Consider the following 22,087-nt stretch of genomic DNA (forward strand, 5'->3'; position numbering starts at 1 on the left):
ATTATTATTATTATTGGATGGGCGGGATATAAATGCGAAAAATAAACAAGTAAAATAAATAAGGCAAGCGACACTCAAAGGTGGCCTGCCACTGTTTGCCTCTCCACAGCGATCCGGGACTTCCTCTGTGGTCTCGCGTCCGAGCACTAACCTGGGCCCACCCTGCTTAACTTCCAAGATCAGATGGGACTGGGCTTATCACCTCTAGGGATGCTCTACCGTGCACGCACCCGGTTCGGTTCACCTTCAGATGACCAGTGGCTTGACCCAAAAAGGGAACATGTCACCAATGGTTTCTGTTCGCCACCCAGCTACGGTTGTGGAGGACACACGCACTGGCGACCAGCTTATCCCCGGAAGAGATAAGAAGCCGATTGCTTTTGTATTTCCCCCCCCCCCTCCAGTTCTAGAAATGATCAGTAAGTATCTTGCCTCCCTACTGATCACTTCTCTGCCAGAGAGAGGGTTGCTGGTGGGTCAGAAATCGACTCCCAGCCGATTCCCATCTGCTAGGAGTTGGCTTCTGATGTTCCCCTGTAACCTTTCCTGCTTCTCAGCACAAAAAGGCAAGGACACGGGGAAAATGCTGCGAGAGCAGAGGCCGATTCCCAGCTTACTTCCCGACCAGCTTCTGACCTGCTGAGCAGCTGATTCAGCAGGTTGAATTGCTCGGTGCAACGTGAACATAACCACGATGGGCTCACAGTGCGGCCCAAAGTGCCGAATAGGTCCGCTGCAAAATCTGCAGCATTCCTGATTGCCTTATCATAATCCTTACAGCCACAAGGGGAGGAGGGGGCAACGACAACATGCCTTATTTTAAAGCTACCTAGGATGGTGGGAGATTTGAACTCAGGTCTGCCTGGTTCCCAGCCAGGTCTCCAAACGGCTGCCCTGTATTATGCTCACTCGTGAAATGAAACTGGAGTCGGAAATCTCGGCAGGTGCTAGCTTACCCGCTTCCTCCCTCTATCGTGAGGACTGGGAATCTTCGACAGACCTTTTAAAATTCTCCGGCCGTGCACCCACCTGCATTGCCAAGCTGTTTGTAGAACCGGTATTCCAAGTGCAGCTGAGGCGCTCTGGACTTGATCGGTTCCTGGGGAGGCAGAGGGAGAACAGATTGGAAAACCCCATTCGATATCCCTTGCAAAGTTACACCCAGGTTCAGGAAGCAACCATTACACCAGCAGCTGCTGTGACCGCAACTGCTATTGCCATTCAGACGCCCCCTTTCCCACCCTTGGCTTTTATGTTGTAGAAAGACACCGAGCTCTCTTGCGAGGCTTTTATTGACAGCAAGGGCCCGGCTCTGGCTACGACCACTACAGAGTTTTTAGGTCTTTGTTTCCATATATTGTTTGGAGCTGCGGTGGCTCAAGTGGTTAAGACGCTGAACTGCAGGCTGTGGAAGGTCGGTAGTTCAGCAGTTCGAGACCCGAGTGTGCCGCATGACGGACTGAGCTCCCGTCTCTAGTTCCAGCTCCTGCCAACCTAGCCGTTCGAAAGCAAGAGATTGCAAGTAGATAAATAGGTACCGCTTCGGTGGGAAGGTAACAGCATTCCGTGTGCCTCGGTGTTTAGTCATGCCGGCCACATGACCACGGAAACGTCTTCGGACAGCGCTGGCTCTTCGGCTTTGAAACGGAGATGAGCACTGCAACCCTAGAGTCGGACTCGACTGGCTTTCAAGCAAGGGAACCTTTACCTTTCCATATATTAGGGAAGTGTTTCCCTAACCTAGGGTTGCCAAGTCTACTTACCTTGGCGGCGGGGGAGCCTCGCCGGGCTCCGGGAGCTCCGGCGATTCGCGCACGCGCGCCGCCAACATGTCACAGGAAGTGAAGCGCTACGTTGCTCACGTTGGGGGCGTGGCCCCAATCGTCGGAGGGGTTTTCCCTCCGACGATCAGGGCCACGCCCCCAACGTGAGCAACGTGGTTGCGTCACCTCTGGTGACACAACCACGCTGCGCTTCGGGGGGTGGAGTCCCCCCCCCGGGGCCAGATTTCACGGCGGCGGAAATCGGGCCTCCAAAACGGGGGCTTAACCCCCACCCGCCCCCCCCTGGCCGCCCTAACCTGTGGGTCATGAAACCTCTGAAATTGGGTCACAGACTAGCCCTCCCTAATGCCTACTGCTCTCTTTGGTATTTTGGAAACCCAAGATCCGATCCAGCCAACAGTATCTTCCATGTCATACATTAGCTGGTATTTCCCCCCCACTGCGTATACAAGGTGTCAGTCAAGCAAAACGTGTCCTGATGGTTACTAGAGAGAGTTCCTGAGAATCTTGGGCCTAGAGGGAGGAATGGAGAAGGAGAGGGTGTGTGTCAAAGGCAGGAACGTAACCGCCACATGCCAAGGCTGCATATGCTGGAACGCCACTGGCTCAGGGTTCAAAGTCCGGGTGCCCTTGGTGCCATACTTGTTGGCTTCTCCAAAACATCTGGTTAGCCACTGCAGAAAATGGAATGTTGAACTAGATGGGTGTCAAAGGTCACAGGTGGTCTAGGGTGCCAAAACACCCTCGGGCCAGCCCTGGATGGGTCACCACACCAAGTACCAGTTGGACTTGTGGGTCACCATATGGAGACGGTCGGGACCCGCTGCGTTAGGGCCCTTTGGATGACATTTTTGGTACTGGGGTGTCTTTATTACAGGCATTCGACACGATGTTTTTGTCATGTCTGGGGGATATTCCTGTGATGGACATGCACAATGTGGTTAAAAAAGGCTACACCACACACACCCAGGATAATAGACACGATAAAACAGAGAAGGAGAAGAAGAGGAGGAGGAGGAGGAGGAGATAGGAGAGGAGGAGGAGTCTCAGAGCAGCTAAATCCCTTTCCCTTCCCCTCCCCAAAACAGACATTCTGTGAGGTAGGTGGGGCTGAGAGAGCTCTTTTGAGAACTGCTCTATCAAGGACAGCTCGTCAGAACTAGGGCTTGCCCAAGGTCATCCAGCAGGTGCAAGTGGAGGAGTGGGGAATCAAACCTGGTTCTCCCAGATTAGAGTCCACGCACTTAACCACTACACCAAACTGGCTCTGAAGAAGAAGAGGAGGAGGAGGAGGAGATAGGAGAGGAGGAGGAGTCTCAGAGCAGCTAAATCCCTTTCCCTTCCCCTCCCCAAAACAGACATTCTGTGAGGTAGGTGGGGCTGAGAGAGCTCTTTTGAGAACTGCTCTATCAAGGACAGCTCGTCAGAACTAGGGCTTGCCCAAGGTCATCCAGCAGCTGCATGTGGAGGAGGGGGGAATCAAACCCCGGTTCTCCCAGATTGGAGTCCACGCACTTAACCACTACACCAAACTGGCTGGATAAATCTCGTTTCTATCCCACCTTTGCTCCAAACATGGGTCTTCCCTCCTCCATTTTATCTTCACAACCCACCCACCCAGGTACGGTAGGCTAGACCAAAAGACCGCAAATGACCAAAGGTCACCCAGGGAGCTCCCATGGCAGAGGAGGAATTTGAACTCAGACCTCCCCAGTCCTAAGAACATCAGAGCAGCGCTGCTGTAGTAGGCCTGTGGTACATTCAGTTCAGCATCCTGTTTCACGCAATGGTCAACCAGGTGCTTCCTCTGGAAGGCCAATGAGCAGGTCCTGGAGGGACAAAACCTCCCTGTTGTTGCCATTCTGAGGTGCAGTGCCACTGAACATGGGGGTTCCATTTAGTCCAGAGGTGTCGAACTCATTTGTTATGAGGGCCGGATCTGACCTAAATGAGACCTTGTTGGGCCGGGCCATGGGTGCCATAAAAGGTAACGCCAAGTAGCGGAGATACATAAACTTTATAAAGGACACAAACATTTTTTTGCTTAAAATAAAAACATGCTTAAAACATGAGCACTCCTCCAATATTTCGTTTATTTAGCAGTGTCTGATAATTGACGCCTAATTGTTGCATCAAAAGGTTTGTGTTGTTGCAATCTTGAGTATGCTGTTCAGGTGTGTACAATGACGCAGCAGCAGCAGAACTGGAAGAAGAAGCAGGTGGCAGCCAGTTCCACTGCGGGCCTGATGGAAGCCCTCCGGGGGCCTCATCCGGCCCCCGGGCCGCATGTTTGACACCCCTGATTTAGTCGCTACGGTTAATAGCCACTAGCGCCTTTCTCTCCAGCATGAATCTGTCTGATCCCTTTCAAAGTCATCACTGTGAGTTCAGGCAGTGAGAGCTGTGCATGAACTTGCATCAAATGCATCAATACTACACAGCCGTGGGACATATGGATTTCAGCATATTATAGCCATTTTAGGATGACCGCTACCTGTAGGCCTTTTCTATTTGGCTGCTTTTTACTTTTTAAACGTCCTGGCCGTCGTCATAGAACGTTCCTTTATCACAGACTGCAGTTTTCAAAATTTTAAAGATTTTCTCGGCAGCCACCGTGTGAATCAAAAGTCCAGCCCGTTTGGTGTAGTGGTTAAGTGTGCGGACTCTAATCTGGGAGAACCGGGGTTGATTCCCCACTCCTCCACTTGCAGCTGCTGGATGACCTTGGGCAAGCCGTAGTTCTGATAAGAGCTGTCCTTGAAAAAGAGCAGTTTCTGTCAGAGCTCCCTCAGCCCCACCCACCTCACAGGGTGTCTGTTGTGGGGAGGGGAAGGGAAAGGAGTTTGTAAGCTGCTCTGAGACTCCCTTGGGTAGTGAAGGACGGGGTATAAATCCAATCTCTTCTCTTCTTCTAAAGTGTCAGACTAGGATGAGGAAGACCCAGGTTTGAGTCCTCACCCATGCCATTGGAAGCTCGCTGGGTGACCTTGCGCAAGTCACATGCTCTCAGCCTAACCGACCTCGCGGGGTTGTTGCGAGGATAAAACGGAAGTAAAGAGAATGATGTAAGCCGGTTTCGGGGGAAAGGTGAGGTATAAAGCAAGTAAATAAAATACAATATATAAAATATGCTCTGTTGGGTGCATGTAGAGATGATCTCCCCTTTCCCCAAACGACTCTGTCACTGGGTTTAGGGAACATCTGGTGCATGTGCACACACAAAACATGGGGATCTGTTAATCATAATCCACCCCCACCCACCCCCGTTAAAACCGGTATGGCCCAGCGGCAGACAATGGGAGGGGGGAGACGTTTAAAACCATCAGAAGCAACTTACCAGCTTGATCGCTACATATTCATTCGTGTAGAGGTTCTTCCCTGCAGAGGGAGGTGGAAACAAAATAAAGGTGAGCATGAACAATAAATAGCAGGACTGCTTCCCTGTTTCCGAAACACGGCACTTCAACAAGCCTCAGTTTGGGCCGCAAACTCTGGTTAACCAACAAGCAGTTAGCACAAACGGCAGTTACTAACTGGCGCTCGATTAAACCAGATCGTAAATTCAACCTGGGAGTTTCTGCAAGTGAGCCTTGCCAATCAAAGAAGAGAGAACATAAGAACATAAGAGAAGCCAATGTTGGGTCAGGCCAATGGCCCCTCCAGTCCAACACTCTGTCACATGGTGGCCAAAAATACCAGGTGCCATCAGGAGGTCCAGCAGTGGGGCCAGGGCACTAGAAGCCCTCCCACTGTTGACCCCCCCCCAAGCACCAAGAATACAGAGCATCACTTGCCCCAGACCGAGAGTTCCTATCTATACCTTGTGGCTAAGAGCCACGGATGGACCTCTGCTCCATATGTTTACCTAATTCCCTCTTGAAGCTGTCCATGCTTGTAGCCGCTGCCACCACCTGTGGCAGTGAGTTCCATGTGTTAATCACTCTTTGGGTGAAGAAGTACTTCCTTTTATCTGTTCTAACCCGACTGCTCAGCAATTTCATGGAGTGCCCACGAGTTCTTGTATTGTGAGAAAGGGAGAAAAGTACTTCTTTCTCAACCTACTCTATCCCATGCATAATCTTATAAACCTTGATCATGTTGCCCCTCAGCCGTTGTTTCTCCAAGCTAAAGAGCCCCAAGCGCTTTAACCTTTCCTCATAGGGAAAGTGTTCCAACCCTTTTATCATTCTAGTTGCCCTTCTCTGCACTTTTTCCAAAGCTATAATATCCTTTTTAAGGTGTGGTTGCACCATTGATTTATATAGGGGCATTATAATACTGGCTGATCTGTTTTCAATACAGAGATTGGATTTATACCCCGCCCTTCACTCGGGAGTCCCAGAGCAGTTTACAGAGCTTTCCCTTCCCCTTTCCCCTCCCCCTCCCCACAACAGACACCCTGAGAGGTAGGTGGGGTTGAGAGAGCTCTTTCGAGAACTGTTCTCAAGAGAACAGCTCTGAAAGAACTTGTGACTGACCCAAGGTCATACCAGCAGCTGCATGTGGAGGAGTGAAGAATCCAATCCAGTTCTCCCAGATTAGAGTCCACCACTCCTAACTGCCACACCAAACTGGCTCTCAGCCAGTAGCTCACAAGTTCATTCACACCAGCCCACGGACCCAAGTCCAAGTCATCCATAGCGTGGCTCAGGAGGTAAGGAAGAGGGCAGGAAACCCATTCTTCTCCTAATTGCAGAAGCCTGTCTGGGCACGATACAGACCCCTGCCTGCAAACAGGCAGGCCGTCTCTGTTACGGACTTATCTACGCGAGATTGAGGAAGAGGCAGTAGAAAGGATGGCTCATTTCCCTCCCCGTTGGCAGCCCAAATCCCATTCTTTACATTTTTTTTAAGAAGAAGGATTGGATTTATACCCTGCCCTTTCACTACCCAAAGGAGTCTCAGAATGGCTTACAAACTCTTTTCCCCTCCCCACCCCACAACAGACACCCTGTGAGGTAGGTAGGGCTGAGAGAGCTCTGACAGAAACTGCTCTTTTTCAAGAACAGTTCTGACAGAACTACAGCTTGCCCAAGGTCATCCAGCAGCTGCACGTGGAGGAGTGGGGAATCAAACCCGGTTCTCCCAGATTAGAGTCCGCGCTCCTAACTACTACACCAAATTCTCGCTGCAAATTAAAGAGATGCAAACTTAGCATATCAAGAAGGAAGTCTGGGTCCACCCCCTGCAAGTCTAGCTTTCTCCTTGCAGAGCCTTGTTTCCACCCTAAAGAGGACTTCCCAGAAACTGAGCACTCCACTTCCCCTACCAGCCACAACCTGTTTTATCCCACATGTAGACAGGGTGCTCTTTTTTTTGGGGGGGGGGGGAGGCTTTGTACCATCAGTTTGTGTGCTGAAGAATTCTCAGCTAATTCATTTAACATTCCTGTATGCTCCATTTAAAAAAACAATGAGTTGCCTGAGATGGCTGCTTTTCCAACAAGTCGTAAGCTGTCCCTGCAAGTAAATTTCATCAGTGATGTCCGGGATCTTCATGCTTGTAGAACAACGCAGCACACAGGGCTTTTTTTTTTCTTTTTTCCATTTTAAATTTTTTAAATTGAGTAATATAAAGGGGAAGAGGGTAGGGAATAGGGAAAGGGTACAAAGGGTAAAATGAAAGAGAATAATGCTTATAATTACTTCTACATACAATGTTACATTATTAGTTCTACTTATACAATCAGGCAGGGCTTTTTTTGTAGAAAAAGCCCCGCAGGAACTCATTAGCATAATAGGCCAGACCCAACAGCAGGGACTCATTAGCATATTAGGCCAGACCCCTGACAGCACAGCTCATTTGCATATTAGGTCACACCCCCATGTTACCAGAAGTGTGGTCATCCAGCCACACCCACCGTTTGCTTCTTATTCTCTTTATCTTGTTTGTTGTCAAAACCCAGGGCTTTTTGCATGTTAGGCCACACATCCCTAATTGTAGCCAATCCGAATGAGTTTCTGCTGTTGGGTGTGGCCCATTGTGCTAATGAGTTCCTGCTGGGCATGGCCAGCTTGGGAGCCAGCTGGAACTTCGTTCCTGTGCATTTCTGCCCAAAAATAGCCCTGCAATCAGGTATATAGGCCAGATAATGCGGGCGGGAGGCATGGCTTTTTATGCCGGTGCAATTTAATGCGCCAGAACGCGATCAGATGCCGCCGCGGCAAAGTGGGGGTTTGTTTGTCGGCGGGTGTTTTCGGCGCACGTCAAGAGCGCGCTCAAGTGATCGCACGTAGGTATTCCGTCAATGGCCCGTAGCAAATCGTTTGCTAGTAGGCTTTCCCGGGTATTTTTAAACTCCAGATCTTCGGGCGGATGCTATGGGTCGGCGATGAGTGTGCTATGTTTGCCAGATGTGTCCTTGTGATTGCGGCCGTATACTCCGCCTGACCGCCGCAAATTCCTCGTGTGAACAGGGCCATAGAATCATAGACGCATAGAATGTTAAGAGTTGGAAGGGATCTTGAAGGTCATCTAGTCCAACCCCCTGCACTCTGCAGGAGCATAGCCGAAAGATAGCCCAGCTACATACCCGAAAGATGGTCGTCCAGCCTCCGCTTGAAAACGTCTGGGGCAAGTGATGCTCTGTATTCTTGGTGCTTGGGGGGGGCAACAGTGGGAGGGCTTCTAGTGCCTTGGCCCCACTGGTGGACCTCCTGAGGGCACCTGGTGGCAGAGTGTTGGACTGGATGGGCCATTGGCCTGATCCAACATTGGCTTCTCTTATGTTCTTATGATCACACCTTAGTGCCTTGCTAAAATATCATATTTATCGCCTGGTGCTGAGCAGAAAAACACCACCATAATCGACCCTAATGTTGGATAGCTGGCCTTGAACGGCAGACATCCAGAACGATAATCTAGACTACTGAGATTTTAAAGTGGACTTTATTTACTTAAAAGGAGCTCTATCCAGCCCCTGTCTCTGCTTGAGACGTCATGAATTAAAATATATTTTAAAAAAATTATTTACGTTATTTATTTATAGATCGAGATGGGTAGCCGTGTTAGTCTGTCCGTAGCAGTAGAAAAGAGCAAGAGTCCAGAAGCACCTTAAAGAGTAACAAAATTCAGGGCAGGGGAGGAGCTTTCCTGAATCACTGTTCATTTATTTAGATACTTATAGTCCGCTTTTCTCACAAGGACACAGGGCAGATTGCACGGAGCGAGCTTAAATACAATTACAAAAAAGGGGCTATTCAATAGCCAACACCAGAAAGAACTATGAAGCATAGCACGAGTATTCACATGACGCATTAAGCAGGAAAGGAATTACATTTTAAAAATCCTCAAAAAGCATTACATCAATTTAAAATACATTTTTAAAAAAGACCATACCTCCGCCACAGGAGAGGCAGATTAACTTTCGGTCACGTATCATTACATGCTGTACAATGGAAACTTAATAAAGGATTCTAGAGCAACTAAACTGACACACAAACACACAGTCAATAATTAATACGAAACGCGCCGTCTAAACGTTCGCACGCCCGGTTCAAGGCAAGGTTGTAGCCACGACTCTAAAGGTGCAGCGTGAAGATTTTTATTTTTTGCGCTATGATGGGGTGCAGAATGTACAACCGCTGGGATGCACGCAGGCTGGCTCAGAATACGGATGCCCCGCTGGGATCGGGGGTCCGGACCCCTCCTACCTAGGGTTGCCAACAGTGTTCCCTCTAAGCTGAGTTAGTGCGAGCGAGCTCACAGTTTTTTAGCCTCTGGCTCACACATTTTTGTCTTAGCTCCGGAAGGAGGGCTCCAGAGCAAACTAATTTATGCAGCTGCCAAATCGCTGGCTCACAACTTCAATGCCAGGAGCTCACAAAGTAGAATTCGTGCTCACAAGACTCCACTGCATAGAGGAGGAGGAGGAGGAGGAGGAGAAAGAAGAAGAAGAAGAAGAAGAAGAAGAAGAAGAAGAAGAAGAAGAAGAAGAAGAAGAAGAAGAAGAAGAAGAAGAAAGAAGAAGAAGAAAGAAGAAGAAGAAAGAAGAAAGAAGAAGAAGAAGAGGAGGAGGAGGCGGAGGAGGAGGAGGAGGAGATTGGATTTATACACCGCCCTTCACAACCCAAGGGAGTCTCAGAGCAGCTTACAAACTCCTTTCCCTTCCCCTCCCCACAACAGACACCCTGTGAGGTAGGTGGGGCTGAGAGCTCTTGACAGCAACTGCTCTTTTTCAAGAACAGCCCTAGAGGGAGGCAACAAACACATGGGAAAGGCAAGGTTGAGCAAACGTGGCATGTTCAAACAAAACACACAATTCTGATATGCTGCTATGTCTTCATATATTTGTTTAAATCACATACTTAAATATACAATAAAGACCCTAATATATCTTATTAATTATAGTAAACCTAAAGAAGAAGAAAGTATCTTGTAGAAAAGTCCACAGTATATTTGCCTCTGTAGCTGTGGACTTTTCGACAAGATATATATTGTTCTTTAGGTTTTTGTTGTCTATGTACTATAATTAACAAGATACACCATTGATTTTTGGTGTTTAGATTTGGGCACATGCATTTTTTTCTTGCTTACATATATTGCTGTGCCACTCCCTTTCACCTTGTATCCCATTTCATTAAGGTTGAAGAGAAGGCAGAAGTTAGCGGCTCCCTCTTCATTATCAGGTGCGCTGCAAAGTGGCCGGCACTTCTAAATTCCATACACACATCCAACAAGTACACTTTTATTATAAATTCTGCATTTTACGCTGTCAAAGCAGTAGAGTAAGGTTAGGCTGATAAGCAAGTACAGCGTATATTTTAACTTTCCCCCAAAGACCAGGGGAAAAATTATTCCATGACTGGCCCATGGCTGCAGTTACCAGAAATTTTACATCTCCGGTTGGCCCCAAGTAAAATAAGCCTTGCTAGGGGGGTCAACAGGGGGAGGGCTTCTAATGTCCTGGCCCCACTGGTGGACCTCCCGATGGCACCTGGTATTTCTGGCCACTGTGTGACACAGAGTGTTGGGACTGGATGGGCCTTTGGCCTGATCCAACATTGGCATCTCTTATGTTCTTATGTTAACCCCCTTACGGCCTGAGTGTCTTTCAGAGGATGGTAGCCAGAGAGAGACCCCTGAAAAGTTGGAATAGGCAAGAAAAGGAAGGCTACTCTTTTGGGTTCTTTACCTTCCAACATCTGCCGATCAGAGGTACACTGCCTCTGGATGTGGAGGCTCCGCTGAGTCACTCCAAACCAAAGGCGCCAGGACAATTATCCGGCCGCAAACATGGCGAGGCAGGAAGAGCGACGGCTTCATTGCAGGGTGGAGGCGGCCTGAGGCACCGGCTGGCTAAATTGCACGGGGTTTGTTCAAATCAGGGGTCCCCAATCTTTTTGAGCCTGTGGACACATTTTGAATTCTGACATGGTACGGTGGGTGCAGCAACAAAACGGCTGCCACAAAATGGCTCCTGCAGGAGGCGGAACGAAAGAAGAGGAGATTGGATTTATACCCTGCCCTTCACTACCTGAAGGCGTCTCAGAGCGGCCTACAATCCCTTCCCCTCCCCACAACAGAAGCCCTGTGAGGTAGGTGGGGCTGAGAGAGCTCTTTCGAGAACGGCTCATGAGAGAACAGCTCTGAGAGAACCGTGACTGACCCAAGGTCACACCAGCAGCTGCATGTGGAGACGTGGGGAATCGAACCCGGTTCTCACGGATCAGAGTCCGCGCTCCTAACCACTACAACAAACCGGCTCTCTTAACAGGTCGCCTCCTCTTAACTTCAGTAACATGGTGCAGATCCTTGCGGGGTGGTGGCAGCTGCTACCAAAGCAAATTTAAAAAAATCTGCACAACCAATCACACCTCCAATAGTCAGTCTTAGAAGCCTTGCTGGGGAAAAGCCCTACCATTTCCTAAAAACACTTGGCGGGCACCAGGAAAGGTATTGGCGGGCACCATGTTAGTGACCCTCGGTTTAAACTCTGCAATGTCCTGAGAGGGAGAGACACAGTCCGGGGAGCAAGGGTGAGAGCAACAAGCTGAAAAGGACAAATCCAGAGAAGCATCTTGATCCATTTCAGCTCTCCAGAAAATTTATCTAGACTAGGGGTGTCGAACTCATTTGTAATGAGGGCCGGATAGGGTTGCCAACCCCCCCGGTTTGCCAGGGGTCCCCCGTTTTTTGGGGGGTTCTACCCGCCCGCCGGCATCTGGCCAGCGGGGAAGCCCCACCCCCAACACCCACACCCACCCCCTCTCTCCCTTTAAGTGTGTGGAACCCATGTTTCCTCCCAAGCCCGGAGTGCCAGCTTTGTGCTCTTAAAGGGGAAACGCCAGCTCCTGCATTTAAAAGGGAAACTCCGGCTCCTTTAAGGGCAGGGAACTGCCGTTTCTGGAGATCCGACGCACGGGCGGGGGTGGGGGGGGCGGCGGACGTCCCCAACATGACTTCATCACGGCGGGGATGCCCCACTGTAATGTATTCTGGTACTGTATGAATGCATTAAGATGTGTGTGTGAACCATCTCATAAGGAAGCAGTGTTAGGCTTCGTCTTGGACTAGGATTGTAGTCCAAGACTAATGTGTCCAATCACGTTCGAATGTCTGTAAGCGGGAACGACGTTGATTGGACCGTACACGCTCAACCGCATTGGTTGATATCTGTATAGTAGGTGTGGCTACATTAGCCGGGATTGTTTAAATACCGAGCAGCTACAATGGACAAGCTGTTCGGGCTATCAGATGTTGTACCGTGTTGGAGAAGTGTTCGTGTTCGGAATAAACTTGAGTTTTGTTGAAATCACTCTCCGACTATTTGGTAAGCGCTGGACTTAACAGCCACCCCCTCCAGGAACGCCCCCAAAGTTCCCCGCTGGGGGTGGAAGATGGACTTGGCAACCCTAGGGCCGGATCTGACATAAATGAGACCTTGTTTGGCAGGGCCATGTGTGACATAGAATGTAATGCCAGATACTGGAGATATAAACTTTATAAAGGACACAAACACAAAGATGCTTAAAACATTAGCTCTGTGAGCTGCAAACCTACTTTTGATTTATTGACATTCACCACAGAAATCTCTTGCTCAGAGTTCTGAGTCAGAGTTCTGAGTTAAAACATGAAACGGCTGAGTGATTAAGCGAGTCTGGTGAAGCAAGCTATGTTGCAGCAGCAGCAGCAGAACTGGAAGCAGGAGATGGCCAGTTCCACTGTTGGCCTGATGGAAGCCCTCTGGGGGCTTGATCCAGCCCCTGGGCCGCATGTTTGACACCCCTGATCTAGACAAACCTAAACAAGCGGATCTCAAATTGGCTGGGATCCCCCCTTTCTTAAATCCCCGACTTGTGGCAAATTCTCCGCTGGAGACCCTGTCCATTCAAGACCCATAAAACATCCGGGGGCTCCTTCGCCTCCGCCACCTGTTTCCCTTCAAGCTCTGAACGGCCATGGCATTAACCAAAGTCGGTGGCCTAAGAACACCACGTCTCGTTCATTATTATTATTATATTTACACTTTCCAGCATCAGCCAACAGGGTCGGGCACGCGCTTCTTTCTCTGCACTCATCGCACCTGAAAAGGTTTACTTGGAGAACTCAGGAAAGAGGTGGGTGCCTCATCCAGGTTGGTGTGAACACCTGTTCCAAGCTGACTGGAAGGCAAGCAGGCAGGAGTGGAGACTCACACCCAACTATGCAACCTCAATCAATCTTGCCGCATTTCTATGTCAAGGATGATCAAAGCGCACTCAAGGCAGAAAGAGGGAAGGATTTCCCAACCCTTGCCGAGTCTGGTTGGAAGGAAGCAAGGGCAGAACAGTGACTCGTGCAGCGACACAACGGACAGCCTCCTTCACGGCCAGCTAATTCTCGCTTGGGTCTCTGCATGGAGCACTTTATTCTGTTTTTGTTGTGATTTAATGGTTTGACTGTTTTATACTGTTTCTATGTATGGGCTTGTGCCCTCTTGTAAGCCGCCCTAAGCCCGTTCGCGGAGAGGGTGGGGTAAAAATGTTAACAATTACTTACTTACTTACTTACTTAATTAATTAATATCAGGACCCATCGTTTCACTCGATATCGCTTCTGACCAATGCTCCTTCTAAGCTGTGGAGCCTTTTGAGCAAAAATTCTGCTTTGTGAGCTCCTGGCATTAAAGCTGTGAGCGAGCGATTGGGCTCCTGCATACATTAGTGTGCTCGGAAGCAATGCTCCCTCTAAGCTGCGGAGTCTTGTGAGCAAAAATTCTACTTTATGAGCTGTTACTGGCATTAAAGTTGTGAACGAGCGATTGGGCTGCTGCATAAATGAGTTTGCCCTGGAGCCCTCCTTCCCGAGCTAAGACAAAAGCGTGTGAGCTGGAGGCTAAAAAGCTGTGAGCCGGCTCACACTAACTCTGCTTAGAGGGAACACTGCTTCTGACCACTCTATTCCAACCTTGTGTTGCTTACACTTACCCTTCTCTTTGCTGACACGGCACATTCTACTCAGCCTATGTTACTTCCCCATGGTACTCCATGCCTGGTTTTCCAATACATTTCTCCCCCACGCAATCCAGTGGATTACATTTTGCATTGTACCTCTGAATCCTGACACCTTTCTTTGCAGTGCCCCTCCCGTTCTCTGACTGGGATATATAAGGGCTCAGGAATCACCATTCCTACATGCCTCTTGAAAGCTCATACCCCGAAAATCTTGCCGAACTCTATGGACTCACACCTTAGACAGCAGAAGCAGCAGCAGAAGTAGAAGAAGCGGAAGCAACAGAAGAAACAGCAGCACCAGCAGAAGCAGTGGAAGAAGCAGCAGAAGCAGCAGTCAAAGAAGCAGAAGCAGCAGTCAAAGAAGCAGAAGCAGCAGAAGCAGCAGTCAAAGTAGCAGAAGCAGCAGTCAAAGAAGCAGAAGCAGTGAAAGAAGCAGCAGCAGCAGCAGAGGAGGAGGAGGAGGAGGAGATTGGATTTATACCCCGCCCTTCACTACCCGAGGGAGTCTCAGAGTGGCTTACCATCTCCTTTCCCTTCCCCTCCCCACAACAGACACCCTGTGAGGTAGGTGGTCCTGAGAGAGCTCTTTCGAGGACTGCCCTTGAGAGAACAGCTCTGAGACAACTTGTGACTGACCCAAGGTCACTCCAGCAGCTGCAAGTGGAGGAGTGGGGAATCAGACCCGATTCTCGCCGATTAGAGTCCGCGCTCCTAACCACTACAGCAAACCGGCCCTCTGTTGTTGGGAGTATTTTCAAATTTGAAAATCCCAGACCTACAGCATTGTTTACTGAGTGCCCTACACTGCCTGGCCAATTTAAAAAAAGAATAAAATAGGTATTTTGTAATATGCCTTGTTTTCCTGTTGGAATGGCGGGCTACAGAGGAAATAAATAACTAAATGCACACAAACACATGCTGGTAGAGCTCGGCCGGAAAGGCCAGGACAGCAACTCATGCACAGACACAACAGTTGGCCTCCTCTGCGGTTGGCGGCTTTAGGTACATCAGAGCCTCCCATCCTGAGCTTCTCTGTTCTGCAGCACAACGATTGGAAAACCCTGTCCCAAACTCAAACCAAATGTAGAAGGTCACGGGGCGAGGGGGGGGGGGAGAACCATTTTTCACCTGCCAGCCCTCCCCGGCTTTAACCCTTAAAAAAATTTGCCCTTGCGGCTTGGAAGGCCTTAGAGCTGTGCAGGACACCTGCCTCGGCACATCACGCTGCCTTCCCCCTGACCTTTTATTCCCAACACCGTCAAGTATTTAATTTTTAGAAAGGGAAATGCGATTGGAGAGCCTGCAAGCACAACTGGACTGCAAGGAATCTATTTCCAGATCTGTCACGCACGCCGCTCGGCCGTCCTTGAGAGGGGACCCCCTTCTTCCCACCCTCCCGCCTTCTCGCAATGGACTTCCAGCGTCCCTCTCTGGAAGAAGGTTTGCCTCGGGAAGCGGCATGCAATCTCTGCGCCACCCCTCCCTGGCATTCCATTTGATTTCTGAACACATGGAGCCAGTGTTCCCTCTAAGCTGAGTTAGTGTGAGCCAGCTCACAGTTTTTTTTAGCCTCCAACGCACAGATTTCTGTCTCGGCTCAGGAAGGAGGGCTCCAGAGCAAACTCATTTATGCACTAGCCGAATCGCTCACTCACGGCTTTCATGCCAGTAGCTCACAAAGTAGATTTTTTGCTTACAAGACTCCACAGCTTAGAGGGAGCGTCGCCTGGAGCTGCCTTATACTGAATCAGACAATCATGCCACCGAGGTCAGTATTGTCTACTTGGACCGACGGTGGTACTCCAGGGCCTCGGGTCTTTCTCAACACCTCCTGTGAGCAAAAATTCTACTTTGTGAGCCACGGGTGTTGAAACTGTGAGTGAGCAATTTGGCTGCTGCATAAATTAGTTTGCTCTGGAGCCATCCCTTCCTGAGCCGAGACAAAAATCTGTGCGTGCTGGAGGCTAAAAAACCCGTGAGCTAGCTCACACTGACTCAGCTTAGAGGGAACACTGTGCTCTCACCTCATCCTTCTACCTGGAGATGCTGGGGATTGAACCTGGGACCACCTGTGTGCAAATCTGAGGCTCTTCCACTGAGCCATATTCCCTGTTCAGAAACCCCCCAATGCACTTTTGGGGAATTCCTTTGTTTAAGTTGCCTTTAAAGGCCACCACGTTTTTAGCCTAGCAGACCACAAGACCTTTCCCTGGACCACAAGACCTTCTAATTTGATAAACGTGTGGCGGTCTTTAAGGCGCCCCAAGACCGTTCATTTTCCCCGCAAGAGGCTAACACGGTGAACCCTCTGGAACAAGGATCAAGGAAGAGATCGGAGAGAAAACATGTGTTTTAGACAAGAAAAAAAAAAAGGCCTGTGTTCAGACATCATGATACCAGCGGTTTGATCAAACCCAGTTTAAGTCCTGATAACTGAACACAAGTGGTTTAATAAATTAAGGCCTGCCAGCACAGTGGGTTTTTTGGGCATGGTGACCCACAAGTCCAGATTTACTTGGTATGGTGACCCATCCACGGCCGGCCCGAGGTTTTTTTTTGTCACCCTAGGCAAACTGTGACCAGTGTTCCCTCTAAGCCGAGTCAGTGTGAGCTAGCTCACAGTTTTTTAGCCTCCGGCTCACCCATTTCTGTCTTAGCTCATGAAGGAGGGCTCCAGAGCAAACTAATTTATGCCGCAGCCAAATAGGGTTGCCAAGTCCATCTTCCACCCCCAGCGGGGGACTTTGGGGGCGTTCCTGGAGGGGGCGGGGCATCTCTGACGTGCTGACGTCAAGTTGGGGACGTCCCGTCCCCCCCCCCCGCGCGCACGCCAGATCTCCAGAAACGGCAGTTCCCTGCACTTAAAGGAGCCGGCGTTTCCCTTTTAAGTGTAGGAGCCGGCGTTTCCCCTTTAAGAGCAGCCGCGTTTCCCTTTTAAGAGCACGAAGCTGGCATTTCCCTGCAAGCCTGATCCCAAGCGGAGATCGGGCTTGGGAGGAAACACGGGTTCCACACACTTAAAGGGAGAGAGAGGGGTGGCTGTGGGTGTTGGGGGTGGGGCTTCCCCCGCGGGCCATTTGGCTGGCGGCAGGTTGAACCTCCCCCCAAAATGGGGGACCCCTGGCAAACCGGGGGGTTGGCAACCCTACAGCCAAATTGCTCGCTCGCAACTCGAATGCCAGTAGCTCACAAAGTAGAACTTTTGTTCACAAGACTCCACAAGCTTAGAGGGAACATTGACTAGGACCCTCGCACCCAGCTTGTTCGGCATTCTATTTTCTGCAGTAGCTAACCAGACCTTTTGGAGAAACCCAGGGCTATCTTTGGGCAGGAGGAACGGAGTTCTGACTGGCTTCAGAGCTGGCCACACCCACTACAGCCAAAACCTCTGTGTGCGTGGCTACAGAGGGAAGGCCTGGAGAGCGACACCTGCCCACACAACTCCAAGGCAGGGGGCCCCCCGGAAGGATCTGTCCAAGGGCTGGCTTGCCCGGGCTCCTCACAGGACAGATCCTTCCAAGGGAAGGCATGTGGTGTGGCCTAATAGGCTAATGAGCTTCACTGCCAGGGGTGTGGCCTAATATGCTAATGTGTTCCTGCTGTTGGGTGTGGCCTATTATGCTAATGAGTTCCTGCTGTGCTTTTTCTACAAAAAAAAGCCCTGGAGAAACCAACAAACATGGCACGAAGGGCACCGCTGCCCCGACTTTGAACCCCGAGCCAGTGATATGCCGACATACACAGCCTTGGCATATGGAAGGGACATCCCAGCCTTTGACACCCACCCTCTCCTCCTCCATCCCTCCCTCTAATCCCCTCTAGGATTCTAAGAAACTCACTCTAGTAAACATCAGGATCAACACGTACCGTCTTATATTTATTTTTTTTCAAGAAGACACACTAGGGCTTATTTTCAGGGGATGTCTTATTTTTTTTTAATATAATACAACGATCTACATTTATTCAAATACAGTTAAGTCATCTTCTTCTGGAACATCGTCATCCCTAGGTCTTATTATCGGGGTAGGGCTTATACCACAAATGCATAGAAATCCTGCTAGGGCTTATTTTTTGGGTAGGTCTTATTTTTGGGGAAACAGGGTACATGCAGTGAAGGAAAAAATACAAACGTGTGGATATGGTTTCCAGGTCAGAGGTTGGTTTCCGAAATACAAAAGAGAGCAACGGAAAAGGCAGGGCGGCCATTGGGGGGGGGGGCGGATCTGTGACCCACTTTCAGAGGCCTCGAGACCCACTTTTGGGTCCCGGACCAAGGCTCCCTCTAAGCTGTGGAGTCCTGTGAGCAAAAATTCCACTCTGTGAGCGCCTGGCATTAAAACTGTGAGCGCGCAATTTGGCCGCTGCATACATTAGTTTGCTCTGGAGCCCTCCTTCCTGAGCGAAGGCGAAAATGTGTGAGCCGGAGGCTAAAAAACGGTGAGCTAGCTTGTACTCGGCTTAGAGGGGACACTGGTCCCAACCCAGAGGTTGGGAAACACTGCGAGCAGACACCAAACTGGGATCCTGAAGTTAAGGTTTCTTGCTGGTTTGAGAGTCGCCATTTAAGCCGCTTGTGGCTTATTGCGCTATCTGAACCTACAAAACTACAGCCACAACCAGGGCCTTTTTTCTTGGGGAATGCGCCGGAATGCGCCTCTTCATGGAAAGAAACATCTCAAAAAACGTTTAAAGGTTCACAAGGGGCACCAGGGGAGCATGATGTCACTTGTGACATCACAAAAAATATTAACATTTTAAAAATAAGATTTAAACAAGGGTTTCAAAGAATCCCATGTGTTTCTCCTCCACTTTCCTCTTGAGGGTTCCGGCACCTCTTTTCCCAGAAATAATCCCTGGCAATGAGTATGGTATTCCTGGGATGCAGAAGAGGAGTTGTCTATATGCAGACAAACCGAGATTTGTTGCTTATATCTCATGGAACAAACCACGGCTGAAGCTCACCCCTGCCTATCGTGACACCCGCATGCCTACAGAGGCACCAAGGCAGACCGGGCAGGGGTCATTTCGTAGAAAAAGAGGTGCAGGGGCTCATTAGCATAACTCACTGGCATACCTTATTTGCATATGCCACACCCCCTGACATCACCGGAAGTGTGTCAGAAGGCAACACCCACCGCTCAGGCTCCACTGGACTGTTTTGGATTGCAAGCTATTGGGGGGGGGGGAACATGCCGATCTGCCCTTGCAGAGGAGGGAGCGCTTGTACCGGAAGGGGGAGGGGCTCTGCAACTTACCTGTCTGCTTCTTGCTCCTCGTGGCCCAACTGAGGGCTGCTGGGAGCAGGGGGTGGGGCTTGCTGCATGTGCCCACCCTCTGGGCTCCTTACTGCCGGAGCTCCGCTCCTGTGCGCTCCTGCAGGAAATGACCCCTGAGCCTGGGTATTACTAAAAGCCTCTGACGGCGCCGGTTGAATCCATGTGTCATTCCCGCGACATAATTACATTTTGCTTCTGCTGCTCACACAGAGGGGTGACTGACGCCTTGACCCCTAGAAATCAGCCTTCTCTACAAACACACAAAATCCCGCCAGGTACTGCTAGCTATCGAGGAGGACCAGAAACTTAATACACCCAATGGTGATTGCCGGAGCTTGTGCTGTGTGCCTCCTTGACAACATGCTTTGGAGAGGCTGTCTTTTCAAGAGCTAGGCAAATCGTGCATATCACGCCTGTTCTCCAGTCACTCTGTCCATCAATGATTGGGCTCAATTCAAGATAGGGTTGCCATTCCCCCGGTGGGGCCAGGGGGGATTTCGGGGCACCCAGTCCGCCACAGCCCAGCTGACTGATGGGGGAAGCCCCACCCCCGAGAAGTCCCCGTCTGGTGCCGCTGGCGCAATGATGTAATCCGGGAGTGATATCATCGTGTTTCCAACATCGGGGGTGACGCTCTAGATTTTGGGCAAAACTCTATGGCTTTTAAGGCCCCAAAACACAGAAAGTGATTGGGAGCCCCCCTGGCAGTAAGACCCTAATTCAAAGGACTGACTAACACATACAGAGCCCTTCATGTGGCCTCGGTCCCTCTCATCTGCAGGACCGCCCCCTCTCTTCCTGTGCTCCCACCACATCAACTTTGCTCATCCCAGGACAGCCATTTGCAGGTGCCATCCCGCAAATGGGCAAAATCGACAACCGCCTGCCGTCGTGCCGCCTCTGTGGTAGAATGGCCTCCCTGAGGAGGTCAGGGAGGATCCCACTCTCCCGGCTTTCTGCAAACGACGCAAAACAGAATTGTCCAAGAAGAGGGCTTCCACACGGGTAAAAGGAACTGGACTGCAATGAAATAGTCAGAGAGCTGTGTTGGTAAAGGGACAGGGACTGTGACCCACACCACCAAGGCTATTTTTGGGCAGGAATGGAGTTCCGGCTGGCTCCGGAGTTGGCCACACCCAGCAGGAACTCATTAGCATAATAGGCCACACCCAACAGCAGAAACTCATTAGGATTGGCTACAATAGGGGTGTGTGGCCTAACATGCAAAGGGATTCCTGCTACAAAAAAAGCCCTGGGTTTTGACAACAAGCAAGGTAAACAGAATAAGAAGTGAAAGGTGGGTGTGGCTGGATGAGCACACTTCTGGTAATCGTGGGGGTGTGGCCTAATATGCTAATGTGCTGTGAGGGGTGTGGCCCAATAGGCTAATGAGATCCTGCTGTTGGGTGTGGCCTATTATGCTAATGAGTTCCTGCTGGGCTTTTTCCAGAAAAAGAGCCCTGCCACCACTGTATCACTAGCTGACAACTGTAAGTGTGCTCCAGGGTAGGCCATTCCCACAGCTCTTAATGTCTCCTGTTTAGATGCTTAATTTCAGCTCTGTTTGAGATTTCTGTTGATTTTAGGACTTCTGTAGTCCAAATCCCATTGTGCTGTTCATTGGATGTCCCATCCCGTCGATTCTACTCGATTCAGAAGAAGAAGAGATCGGATTCATGCCCCGCCCCTCACTACCCGAAGGAGTCTCAGAGCGGCTTACAATCTCCTTTCCCTTCCCCTCCTCACAACAGACACCCTGTGAAGAAGGCTAAGAGAGCTCTCTCGAGAACCGCCCTTGAGAGAACAGCTCCGAGAGAACTTGTGACTGACCCAAGGTCACACCGGCAGCTGCATGTGGAGGAGTGGGGAATCAAACCCGGTTCTCCCAGCTGGCTCTTAACACCAAACTGGCTCTCAATGACCACATAATTCGTATTGTGTCTCAGCGAGAAAGGTAGACTATAAATAATGTAATAGTAGTAGTAGCAGTAGTATTTATTTTATTTATTTATTTTATTATTATATTTCTACCCTGCCCTCCCCGCGAACGGGCTCAGGGTGGCTCACAAAAAGGGCACCATGTGCCAATATAAACAGTAAAACACCTAAAACACATAAAAACAACCATTATCAACATAAAGTGCTCAACGGTGTTATGAAAGCATTCAGTCAAAGCAAGATGGTAGCCTGTAAATGAAGCTCCGAGCCCGATTCAGCGGTACAATCAGTCGAAACACTGTGGCTCGATCTTGTAATGGGCAGGGGTCGTTTCGTAGAAAAAGAGCTAGGGGAACTCATTAGCATAACTCATTAGCATATGCCACACCCCCTGACATCACCGGAAGTGTGTCATAAGGCCACACACCCCGCCCCCAACGATCTCGGCCGCTGGCCTTGCAACTCCACTGCCGAGCCCCATGAAGGGCCCGGCGGTGGACCTGCAAGGCCGGCGGGAGTGCAAGGAAGCCCCGCGAAGGCCCTCCCTGGCCCCAGGCAGGCAGGGGTGGGGAGAGGCAGGGAGGAAGCAACTTACCCTCCCTCTTCTCCTGCCTCCTCCTGGCTCCCCCCGGGTCCCCCCCCCCCCGAAATGACC

General features: G+C 50.1%; 1 protein-coding gene across 3 annotated transcripts in view; it reads right to left on the reverse strand.

Annotated features, from left to right (window-relative positions):
* Positions 1–22,087, reverse strand: part of CSNK1G2 (casein kinase 1, gamma 2) — a 120,366-nt gene that overhangs the window by 26,315 nt on the left and 71,964 nt on the right. For all 3 annotated transcript variants that reach the window (XM_015417154.1, XM_015417155.1, XM_015417153.1), the window contains exons 3-4: positions 5,122–5,162; positions 1,030–1,099 (exon numbers count right to left, since the gene is read on the reverse strand). In XM_015417154.1, coding sequence (XP_015272640.1) covers positions 1,030–1,099; positions 5,122–5,162 — 111 coding nt within the window. The remainder of the gene's footprint in view (positions 1–1,029; positions 1,100–5,121; positions 5,163–22,087) is intronic.

This window comes from Gekko japonicus, unplaced genomic scaffold (genome assembly GCF_001447785.1).
Source record: "Gekko japonicus isolate JY-2015 unplaced genomic scaffold, Gekko_japonicus_V1.1 scaffold1266, whole genome shotgun sequence".
NCBI classification, from domain to species: domain Eukaryota; kingdom Metazoa; phylum Chordata; class Lepidosauria; order Squamata; family Gekkonidae; genus Gekko; species Gekko japonicus.